General features: G+C 55.0%; 1 protein-coding gene across 1 annotated transcript in view; it reads left to right on the top strand.

Annotated features, from left to right (window-relative positions):
* The window catches only part of IGSF9B (immunoglobulin superfamily member 9B), a 46,435-nt gene that overhangs the window by 536 nt on the left and 33,689 nt on the right, over positions 1-12,210 (top strand). The window contains exon 2 of the mRNA XM_008070826.1: positions 10,491-10,688. Within this exon, the coding sequence (XP_008069017.1) occupies positions 10,491-10,688 (198 nt within the window). The remainder of the gene's footprint in view (positions 1-10,490; positions 10,689-12,210) is intronic.

Here is a 12,210-nt window from a genome sequence, read left to right as displayed (position 1 = left end):
GTGCGAGGAACGGGGTTCTCCACCCTGCGGGCGCCTAGCGCTTCGCTCGCGCCCCTCCTACCCACACAGCTCGCAGCTTGAGATCGGATCCCCCTTGCAGGGGCGGGGGTCGCCAGGCGCCCCGTGAGAGGAAAATCGATTAAGCGGCTTTGAGGAGGGTCCGCCTCTGGCTGGCCCTGGCCGGTGCAGTTCTCAGCTGCATCTGGGCCCCGGCCAGGTAAAAGTTCCCCGGGAGCGCGCCGCAGCCGCGCGGATCCCACGCCGCCCTCCCGGGCCGCGAGGCTGAGCTAGCGAGGGGCGAAGGCGGCGGGGGTGGGGGTCCCCGCTGCTGCAATCGGGCGGAGGAGGATCCTTCTCTTTCCGCGTTCCCTAGGCTGAGATGGGGAGGAGACAGGAGGGAAACCCGCGAGTCGGGCGCTGCGTGCGTGAGCGCGCGGGCTTTTGCTTTGGAGACTGACAGAACGACCTACAAGCCTCTGGGTGGCACCCCGGGCTTTCGGCCCTTGTATGGAAGTCGGAGCGGAGCCCAGAGGGTGCCAGGACTCTGAGCTCACGGCTCTCAGCGCGCAGACACGACCCGGTGCGGGCAAGTTCACAAAGCCGGGAGGAGATGGCGGCGGGAGAGAACCGGTCGGTGGGTGGCAGGTGGCAGGGAGGACCCGCCAGCCAGAACACCCATTCCCAACCGCACTGGGGCAGAAGAGGGGCAGGAGGCGCCTTCTGTAGAGTCCTGCCGTCACCTTGTTGGGGATGCGCAGGGGGCAGTGCTTTGGGAAAGTTTCTGGAATGGAATATGTCTTCTGTGCTATTGGGGATAGGGGGGTGGTTCTGAAAACAGAACCGGCGAGGCGCAGGGAAGGGTGATTTTGTTAAGTGATGTGTTGATCTGGGAGGTTCTAAAACTCTCCATTTGTCAGGAGGGAAAGCTGAGGCCAGGGACAGCAGAAGCTTATGGAGTGGGGGTGTGTGTGAGGTGGGTCTGTGAGCTTGAGAATCCGCCTGTAGTCTCATCCTCATCCTCTCCCCCGTTTCCTTGTAGTCTTCCAGTGCCCTCCCCTCCTCCCCTCCAGTTTTTGGTATGTTCCTGCTTTGGGACTGTCCCTGAAAGCACAAAAGGATGAGCTGGGATCTTTGAATAGAAAGGAGACGCTGCAGGAAAGGCTCTGAAATAGCCTCCAAACCCAAGTCAGGGTGGAGGGAATGGACTTTGCAAGTTTAAGCAGAGAGTGAAGGAACATGGGTGTATATTGCAGCAACACACAGAATGGCAAGACAGAAGGAAGGACTTCCCGACATTGAAGGTTGTTGGGTAGGAAGGTTATGCCTTCCTTCAGAGAGATCCTTCTGTCTGGGATGGCTTGACATGCACCTCTGTGTGGAAGCAGAGGGTGACCTTGTTGGTTTTCGAGTCTTCTAGCATAAAGTATGGTGGTTAAGGACCTAGGTCTAGAGTCAGATTACCTGGATTTGAATCCTGGCTCTACCACTTGCTAACCCCATGACCTTGGACAAACTCCCAATCTCTCCAAATGTCACTTGCCTCAATGGGAAATGGGGCTAATGGTAGTATTAGCTTATAGGAATTTTTTTTTTAGTGGGCATTAGTGCTGTAAAGAAACAAGTGTTTTATAATATGTGTCCAGTAAATATTAACGTTATTATTGTTGTCATGTGAATGTCCCTGGGATATCAGACTCCTCCTGAGTTTTTTTCCTTTGGGGTAGTCAGAGCATCAGGAGCTGGGAGTGTGTTGGGGGGAGTTCAGAAGGTTGCCTCTGTCAGGAACCAAGACTCTTTCACAAGTTGACCTTGTCTGGGCAGAACCTCTTGTTTCCTGCATCCCAGGGACATGTATGCAGGATGTACAGGCCTCAAAGCTGCTTGGAAGTCCTTTGCAAGGCCTGTAAAGCTGGAATGTTGCTGGCAGTCAGAGGCTACTAGAAGGACACAGAGTCAGGGAGAGCTACAGCACGCAGCCTCTGGAGGGAGGGGCGTCTACTCCAGTGAGAAGCACTAGCTGTGTTCAGGATGTTCAGGTGCTGGTGAGGCTCCTGTGTGTGCTCAGCTGCTCCCTGACTGGCAGAGGATACTTCTGGGGAAATCCCTGAGTGGGAGGGACTTTGAGATACCACTCTTAGGATGTGGCTGAAGCAGGGCTGCTCCAGCAGAGAGGTGAAAGGGAGTGGGACCCTTAGGTAGTGTTGCCTTGGGACTCTCTCAGGTCCTGGGGTGTGGGTCAGATGGGCTCCTCCTTTTGGCTTTGATCATGTGTGTCTGGGAAGTGACCGAGATCAGTGGCCCAGCTGGGAGGGTATGGAGAGAGGGGCTGGAGTGGTACCATGAGTCTGGAAGATGGGGGTTGGAGTGGTCTCAGCATCTCAGCCGGCTGCCCAGCAAGCTGTGGGGAGTTCCCCCTCTCTGGGAGGACTGTGGGCCTTGATTAACTGACTATGGACCCTGAATGGGGAGGGGAGATGGGCTTTTATTCCCAAGGCTGCCTCCTTGTTCTACCACAGATTCTGTGGTGGGATTATCCCTGACTACAGCATCCCAAATAAAGTGAGATTTTGATTCAGATCCTGCTGGTACTTAAGCCAGTACCCTCTACTCTTTACCTGGCCTTTACCTACCCCTCTTCCTTCTGACTATGAAGATGAGAGGAAGGAGGTTTAGACCTGAAGGCTGCTAGCAAGACCCCATAGGCAGCCTATTGGTTGAGAAGGTCTTGACTCAGAAAGTGATCTGTGTGTGTGTGTGTGTGTGTTTGTGTGTGTGTGTTTACATGTGTATGTGTGTCTGTCCGGCACATATGCGCTCTGGAGGCAGGGGTGTGTCTAGAAGCATGTACCCTGGGGGAAGTTGGGGAGGCGATGTGTTGGAAAGAGCATGACTGAGGGGGAGAGTCAGCTCTCAGCTGCTGGCCTATGGCCCGGCATGCACCAGGGTTAGAGTTGCCAAGTCTCAGACCCTGGCTGGTTTCAGGTTTATGGTTCTGAGATAGAAAACTGAGATCTGGTTACTCCAGAAGCAGAGGCTGCCTAGCTGGAAGATTCTGAACCCCAGCATCTCTTGGCCCCTCTCTTCATCACTTCTGTGCCTTTGCGCTCTCCTGGTACCTGCTTTTCCTCTCTGTCCTCTCCCCCGCAGGATGCTGGCTCTCAGAGCCTGGCCGGCTGTGTGGCTATGTGTCTTCTCCCTTGGTCTCTCTTTCTCAGCCCTGCTGTGTGCTCCCTCAACCCCCTATAGCCTTTCTGTTTGCTGGGCCCAAGATGTGTGGGTGGAAAATAAGCTCCAAAGAGGGTTGGGCCTGAGATTTAAGGGTGCTCTCTTCTTCACATCCTGTGGCCTTCTTATGGTTCCCAGGGAGTGGTCCCCTTCTGCTGCTTCCTAGGAAGCTTGAGTGAAGAGTAGATCTGAATGACGAAAAGAGCTATAACTGGTGAGAGCTTTCAGCTCTCCGGAGGTGTGTGTGTATATGTGTGTGTGTACACTGGTGTGTGCACACACATATGTCCCTGCATATTTATGTCTATATGCGTGTGCCCTGCATGTGCATATGCATATGTATGTCCCTACATGTGTGTGTACATGTGTCCCCTGCATATATGTGTTCTCACTTATGTGCATGCACACGTTTTTGCATGTGAGTGCACATATGTGTGTCCCTGCATGTGTCTGCATGTGTGTGCCCTGAATGTGTGTGCATATGTATATCCGTGCATCTGTGTGCATATGTGTCTGTTCCTGCATGTGTGTATGCATATGGATGTTCCTCTACATGTGTGCATATGTGTCACTGCATGTGCCTCCACATATGTGTTCCCGCATGTGTGTATATATGTGTCCCTGTATGTGTGCATGCACACATGTCCCTGCATGCATGTGTGTGCATGTGTTCCTGTATGTGCATGCACATGTGTGCCCCTATTTTTGTGCATATTTGTGTCCCTGCATGTGTGTGTGCATATATATGTCCCTGTATATATGTGTGCATATGGGTGTCCCTGCATGTGTGTGCATATGTGTTTGTCCCTGCACTGTGTGCATATGCACATGCTCATTATGTGTGTGCATATGTGTGTACCCCATGTATGCACACTTATGCCTGCATGTATGCACACACATGTGCCTGTGTGTATGCACATGTGTGTGCGTGCACCAGTACAATATTCCTATATGTGCACGTGAAGCCTGTATATGTGCATGCACACATGTGAGAGCACCTGCGTGTTTGTGTGTACATGTGTGGAGTGTGGCAGGACAGGGGCAGTTAGCGTGCAGGGGCAGTTAGCGTGTAAGTACGAGGTGAAAGCCATTCCTCTCCGAGTGCTATGGCCCTGAGCACACTCTTTGCTTTCCTGCTTGCTAGGTGACTCAGAAACTACCAAAGTCAGAGTCCCCATCTCAGGGCCTGGATTAAAGGATGCCTGAGGTACCAGAGGGAAAGTCTAGGTAAGGGGACAGACACAGGCTGAACTCATGGGGAGGTGGGGGTGGAGAAGGGGTATGTTGAAAATGGTTTATCTTGCTGAGGGTGGAGCTGTGGCATCAGTTGCTTATTAGCCTGGCACACTCCAGAGTAGAGATGGGAGAGGGCTGTAGGGTTGGACAGGCAGCTTAAACTGCCGCCCCCCCAGGGGCACTGCCCACGGGTGTGAGCCTGGTCTGCCAGAGGCAGCTGACCTATTTTTCTTAGGAATCTTCCTGCTTTTCTGTTCTCTCTTGCGTGAATAAGCAGGAGTCTGGGGAGCTGATATGGGGCCTCCAGGAGAGTTCTGAAGAAGGAGTCCATGTGGGCCAGGGCTGGGAAGGGTCTCAGGCACCTGACTATCCTTTTGAGAAGGCCCCTCTCAGCCCAGCCTTCTGTACCCCTTGCCCCCTTGTCTTTCTCCTGGTCTTGTGTGTCCCCAGACAGAGTGGTGGCATACGACTTGCACACAGGCACAAACTGTACAAGATGAGTCACTGTCTTCATTTTCTGGCTTCAGAATAGGGAATGTTGACGTTTCCTGGGAGTAAATATGGGACTTAGATTTCCCACGTACTTGTTGTGTCTATCTGGCACCTTACCCACTGAGTCCGGCCTCGTGGCATGCCAAGCTGTGGCACCCTCACTTGGCTGGTCCCATCTGCCTGCCTGCCGGCCCAGGCACCTGGGCACTGACCAGGAGCAGGGGCAGGCCTCCTCCCAGGTTGGGGAGAAGTGCTGAGGCTGTGGGGGTGTGGCTTTGCTTTCCTGCTGAAGAGCCACTAAAGGGGCAGAGCAGAGATTGAATTACTGACTTCCTTCCTGCCAGTGGCTCATGGGAAAGAGCTCTTGGAAATACAATCTAGCTGAGAGCAAATTAAGGCTGCTAATAGCATTGCTGCTTCACAGGCTGCTGGGGGAGCCCAGCAGAGAAGGGTCAGGGAGGAGAGGCACCCGCAGAAGGAAGGAGCCTGCCGTGCCTGTCCCTCCTTTGGTCCAGGCTCCCTGACCTCTGGCTTCTGACCCTGAGAGGTTTGATGGGGGTAGGGGCTGGAAGGGCTATGAGAGCACTGAGGGGGAGACCACAGCAGAGTGGGGGACTCTGAGGAGCTGCCTAGGATGGGTGTAGGGGGTCTTTTCTGGAGGCAGAAGGGTGTCCTGGATGACCTCTACCTCACCTGCCTTCTGAGAAAGAGAACAAAGACACCATCAGTGTTTGGGGGCACATGTTTCTTTTGAACCTCATGCCTTCTGGATGTTCTTTGCTTTGCTCTGGGCAATGGGATTCTGTCTTTTGCCTTCCTCCTGCCATCCTCTGGGTGTATGCCTCCCACTTTGTGAGAGCCCTGGGTCTGCCGGCTTCCTGGAATCTCCTGGAGCCTCCTGGCTTGTTGGGGAGGAGGGGATGGGGGACTATTGGGGGCTGTGCCTTTTTTGGACTCAGCAGGGATTATTTTTAGGCTGGCAGATGGAGGTGGCAGTGGCTGTCGCTGGTATTATTAGACAACAGGCCTGTGGTTTGGAAGTCTGGTGCCCAGAGGAGGAGGAGGAAGAGGAGGCTGCAATAAGGACTTGTACTAATGAGCGGAGGCTGGGTACTTACTCTGTGTCCCCCCTTCCCACAGCCGCCAGCCAGATCCAGGCAGGGGCTCCAGAGTCTCAGGCAGAATGACGTTTATCCAGAGCTAGTCAGGGACTATCCAACTGCCTTCTAAGACAGGCCCACCCTGTAGTCTTGGGCTACAGGGTCTATATTCTCAAAACCTGTCCTGAACATAGAGTGGGAGTGGCTGACCTCTGAGTCAGTGCTTTAAGAGAGAGGAGACACAGTGGGATGGAGGCCTTAGTCTCCTGGGCCTGGGTTGGGGCAGGGTTGTGTGACAGAGCTGAAATCAGTTCTCTTTGGGTGAGCCACATAGCCCCGTTTGTTCTTTGGTAAATGACAAACAACAGTATTTGTGTTGGGGCCACTGTGGGCATTTAGCAAGATTCCTCTTGCTTCCCAGGGCAGAACCTGGTATGCAGTGGGCATTTACAGCATGCAAGGCCAGAGCCTGGTATGCAGTTGGCATTTACAGCATGCAGGGCCAGCCTGCCAACTGAAGGTCTCTCAGCCCTGGCTCCTCCTACCTTCCTCTGGTACTTAGAACATTTCCCTTCTCAGTTAGCCTTCCTCGCCCAGTCCTTCCCTGGTGGATGAGCTCCAGGTTGTGAGTGTGGATGCAGGGCTGTGTCAGGCCCTGGCCACCTCATGGTTCTGTGCCCACAGGGGTCCAATGGCAGCCTTGGACTCAGATGCCCACTGAGTACCACCTGGCCCCGAGAGCAGATTTGTGCCTTCTGGGCTTCCCAAAAGGTCAGACAGACCTTGGGGGGCCACCTCATCCTCTCTTGCCCTCCTACTTTGTCTTCCCTGCCAGAACAGTTCCAAGGGGGGCTAGACAGACCCCCAACACTCAGATCTGCTAGGCTTAGGGCTCCGATATTTCCCACTTTCTCTCAAAAGAGTATACGAGATCCATGGCACCTGGTGGCTGCCTTCCCACTGTGCCCACCCCTGCTGATGCCAGTTTTCTCCCTTGGAGGGAGGAGCCTGGCCCCTGGGACTGCTGTGGACTGCTGTGATGGGGGAGGGCCGGGGGGCCCTTGCCCCTCCTCCTTCAGCACCTCCCACCCACCAGTAGCCACATCCTTGGGTCTCTGTTGCTGCCCTGCATCCTTTCCCAGGTTGGGTGTGCCTGTGTTCGACGGGCACTAGCCCCTCTTGGACTCTCTCCTCCCTAGCTTCTTGGACCTCTTTCTTTCCTGAAGTTGGGTGTGGCTCCTCCCTGTATTTGGGTTTATCTGTCTGTTCTCCATCAAGCCCCTCTTCCCTCTTTACTGTCAGCCTGTTAGTTTTTTTTTTTTCACATTGAGCTTTTCTGGAGAGAGTGTTTTATTAGACATACTTTGGCTCAGAAAGGATCAGGCTTAGGGAGAATTGCTTGTGAGTGACGAAGCGAGAGAACATACCGTGTGTGTGTGCGCGCGCGCGTGTGTGTGTGTGTGATGGAGATGAGGGAAAACTGATAAATATTTTAGGATCCAGAAGAAACCAGGAGAATTTGGACTGTGTGTGGAGGCTGGGACATAGCTCCTACCTCTCTGCTTTATTTTGGGGAAACTCCCTCTCATTTTGTCTTGCTTGTCATCTCTGGGCTATGTCCTCTCTGCAGCTGCCTCTCCCTGGTTTAAAGGGTCCTTGAGAAGAGATGCCAGGTGGGCTGCCTTCTTTGGAGTGGGACTTGGGATGGGCCTCAGGCTGGCTGCTCAGTGCTGAGCCCAGGGGCTGACTGGAGCTGGGGTGGGCCCCTGGAGCCATCGTCATTGCTTGGGAAGGTGTGAAGTGGCTGCCTCCTTGCCATGCAGTAAGAACAAGAAAGTGCTAAGTGCAAATGAGCAGCTGGCACAGTGGGAACCCATGTCAAAGCTGACCCCCACCTCCTGGCATTCCCCCCTGCCCCAGTCCATGGACCCTAGCAACTCAGAGCACAACTTCACTGAAGAGGTGCCTGGCCTCTTCCTCCTGCCTAGGACCTAGGGCCAAAACCCTGGAAAGGTGCCACCTCTGTGGCCCATTCTACCCTCCTCCAAGTAGCCTGGCTCCTGGGAGTAACTTTCCCCTCTTCCCCCAGGCTACTGTAGTTTCCCTTCTCATCTCCTCATAGGTCTGTGCTGCAGACACTTGTGTGCATGCACATACACACACATGTGCACACACATATACACACGTTGCTTCTCTGCCTGCTCATGGCGTCTGCTGTTCACCCATTCCCCTTGGTCCAGCATCAGCCTTTGTGCTACTGGATGCTGGGAGGCAGGCTCATCCTGCCAGGTGCCCCTCAGGTTGTAGGGGAGGTGTCCACAGCTGGGCACTCTCCAAGCTTTCCCTGAGGGGTTGGGATGCTAACTTAGCCTGAAGCCAGGTTGGGGTTGGGGGGGAACTGGGAAACCTGCTGGGGCCTCAGGCAGGTGAGTGCAACACTCACTCTGCTCCAAAAATACTCTGTGATCTTAGCTCTTTCTCTAGAAAACAGTGATGTCACCAGGAGCCAATCAGCTTGTGGAAGGGCTTGCCTCCTCCTCCTTCCGCAACTTGCAGGGGAGGGGGAGGGGGAGAGCGAGACACAGATGACATACAGACAGACACGAGGAGACATAGACACAGAAGCACACACATGCAGAGACAGCCCCTGCACATAGAGAAACAGGCAGAAATTCTCCCCTTGCATGAGCCGACAGAAATCCATGGACTCTGTTCCCAAGTGAGTGCGCGCGCGTGCGCACACACACACACACACACACACACACACACACACACAGTGGGGGAGACAAATAGGAAAAGAGACAGGCAGGTAGACAGAGTCACCCACATAGAGTGGAAGCTAGTGAGAAAGATACAGAGACACAGAGTAGGAGCCAGAGAGAGACAGAGACAGAGACACAGAGGAGACAGAGACAGACACACAGAATGATAGAGACAGACACAGAGAAAGAGCCAGAGAGACAGAGCTAGAGTAGGCACCAGAGAGACAGAGAAAGGCAGAGACATAGAGACACAGAGTAGGAGCCAGAGAGACAGAGAAGTGAATGAAGAGACAGAGACAGGGACAGAGACAGAGAGACACAGAAAAGGAGTCGGGGTGGGGGGCGGGCGGAGAGGGAGAGAAGGAGCCAGAGAGAAACAGACATGTAGTAAGACGCAGAGACATGAAGGAAGACAGAGACAGGCAGGAGCAGACAAGGGTCAGAGATGCAGAGAGTCAGGCCAAGGCCAAGCTCTGTCCTAGGTGCTGCCCTGGAGAGTCAAGTGCCCAGCCTGGGACAGGGAGGAGGTGGGGCTGGGTACAACAGTGGTCAGTGTAGGAGTGGTGTGTAGTGCCAGGGAAGGCAGAGGGTGAGGCTTCCCCTCAGCTATGCCTTTTTCTAAGACATAGCTGGACAAGGTGACCTGTGGCCTCCCTGGCCCTGCCTGGCCTCAGAGCCCTGGCAGAGGAGGAGTGTGGGTTGGAGTGGGACTGTATGCCCTGTTTGAGTTCCAGCAGTGGGTGCCATCCTCCAGCTTGCTGGTGGCATGGGGGAGGGCCTCTCCCACCTGCCTCCTTCCTTGCACCCTCTCCTGCCAGCCAGGGAGGGTGTGTCCTATTTAGCTGTCTGGTTGTCCTCTGCCCAAGGTAGGGATAGCCCTGAGGTCCCCCTCCTCTGTTCCCAGCATCCTGCTTTCCTACTGGTGATGTCTGGGGCATCTCACAGTCTGGTAGCTTTGGGGCTTGGAACCAGGAGGCTGCAGGCCCCTCCCTCCCTCTTCTGCAGCAGGGCTGGTGCAGCGCAGTTGTGGGAGGAGGGGCAGGAGAGGCCAACTCAGGCCTGTGGGGCTTTCCCTCTGGTGTTGCCATGAGCAGCCTCGCTTAGCTTGTTAGGGATTTCCCTGCTCCTGCATGGAGTACCCTTGTTTTGTGCCACGCACATCAGGCTGAGCAGGGGAGGGGAGGTGGAGGGCTGGCTCTGTCATCTCCCACCGAGCTCTAGGGGGAATCGTCCTGGTGCAGGAAGAATGCTCTGTGTTCACAGGCAGACACAGCTAGCAGGGTTGGTCTGCCAGGGCGGGTTGAGGCACCCCACTGCTGTGTCCACAACTCCTTATAATTCTAGGTGGGGCATGCCAGAGGGGACAGGGTGTGGTTGTACCTGCTGCTCTGTGGGGCTGGAAGGGAAGTGGTCTGGCTTGTAGAACTGAAGAGGACTGTGTTCCTCTCCTTTCTCCTCCCTGTCTTTCCCCTCAGGTTGAGGATGCTTGGGGCCCCTAGGGCAGAGGGAGGTGTGAGTAGGGAAGGGAGGAGGGGTGGAGGGCAGTAGGAGGACAAGGGCACACAGGACAGCCGTGAATAGGGAGTGGGGACAACCCAGTGACATGGACGTGGGGCTGCTGGGGTGAGATCTCTTGTCACCTCCTTTCTGTGTCCAATTTGGCTGTCCCTGTTAGGCGCCCACGGCCTGCGAGAGGAGCCTGAATTTGTGACCGCGCGAGCTGGCGAGGGTGTGGTCCTGCGATGCGACGTGATCCACCCGGTGACGGGACAGCCCCCGCCCTATGTCGTAGAGTGGTTCAAGTTTGGGGTCCCCATCCCTATCTTCATCAAGTTTGGCTACTACCCTCCCCACGTGGACCCTGAGTATGCAGGTAAGGTCTGGCGCTTGGTTTCCCCGCCTGGCTTCGGCCTGAGGCTTCCACCCAGGCTCCCAGTGGTCACTGGAGGTCACTGCTCCTCTGTCTTTATCTCTATTGCTTCTTATCTTTTCCTGACTGCTCTGTTATCTCTGTTTCTCACAGTCTGTGCCTTTTTCCTCCCATCCTTTGTACTCCGATAGGTTTTAATTAAGTGGTGGAGGAGAGGGAATAGGAGGCGATGCAGACATAAAGCCCTTCTCCACAGCACGACCTGGGATGCGGAGAAGGGCTGTGGAGTTGCGGGAAGGCTGGAGAGGCCCGTGGGAGAGAGCAAGGACGGAGCAGGAGAGCAGTTCCTATCCAGGGAAGCTGAGTCAGATGGCCCCACCACCCTGTGCCAGGTGTGGCCGCTGGTGGCAGCTGTAGTATTTGCTGTCTGGCTCTGAAGTATTTGCTGCCCTCTTGGCTCTGAAGTCAGGGCACCCCCATCCCTGAGTGTGCAGATGTGTCTCTGGTGCTCCACCGTCTGTGTGGCCAGCAGGTGCCTGATTCCTGCTACCTCTGCCATGCTGCCCTCCACTTCTCCTGGCTCCATTTGTGTCCTGGTCAGTAGTTACTCCCACCAGCAGTGGCCTCCTTGTGACTCACTCCCACCTCCTGTCCCCCAGCCTGTGGGGAAGAGGGTGTGGGGTGCATGTGTGAGTTGTGAGTGTGTGTGTGTGTTGAAAGGAAGGGAGGAAACAGGCAGGACGCAGTGCCGTTACTTTCATCTTTTCTGGTGGCGTCTGAGGTCTGCACTGCCTTCCTCAGAATGCTTATGTCTCTGTCTCTCTCTCTCTCTCTCCTGTGTCCATGTCTCTTGCTCTCTTTTTGCCAGGATTGGTTTCGATAGTCTAGTTTTCAGGCAGATTTCCAGTTTAAAGACAAGGAGGAAAGCAGAGGAGGGTGGTCTTAGCTTTGGCTGAAGGGTGGGTGAGGTGGGGCCTGGTCCCTGGTGGCTTTGCCAGCTGGCCTGGAGGAAGAGGCTCCTGCTGCAACTCTGACCTCATTGCAGCAAGTGAGGAGTGAGACCATGATGGCATCCTACTGGGGGTGAGGATGGAATTCAGGAAGGGTGGCTCAGGGTCTTTGCTCTGCCTGCCCATCCTTTCCTCATTTTTGGTTTTATGGGCCCTGCTGCCCCAGCTCCTGGCATCACTGGGCTTTGGTTGGATCTGCAGTGGCTCTGAAACTGGCAACTGTACTGGGAGGGGATGCTAGCATCCAGTCCCAGCCTGTCTTCTCTCCCTGTAGGGAGAGAAGCTGGGTCAGGCTGCCCTGGCACCCAGCTGGGATGGGGATATTGCTCAATCTGGATGGAGTGATGGAGTGCTCCAGGGCTGCCAGAGATCCCTCACCTGTCCTCTGCTTGCATTCCCCCTCCCCTTCCCTCCCACTCTGTCTCTCCCCTGTCTCTTACTCCTCTTTTTCTCTTTCTTTCTCTCCCCTTCTCTCTTTTTTCCCTCCTCTCTCCTTCTCTCTTCTTTCCTCTCTC

This window comes from Carlito syrichta, unplaced genomic scaffold (genome assembly GCF_000164805.1).
Source record: "Carlito syrichta isolate Samal-C Ts95f unplaced genomic scaffold, Tarsius_syrichta-2.0.1 Scaffold314027, whole genome shotgun sequence".
NCBI classification, from domain to species: domain Eukaryota; kingdom Metazoa; phylum Chordata; class Mammalia; order Primates; family Tarsiidae; genus Carlito; species Carlito syrichta.
The sequence above is the reverse complement of the archived record's forward strand: the minus strand, read 5'-3'. Positions and strand labels throughout refer to the sequence as shown.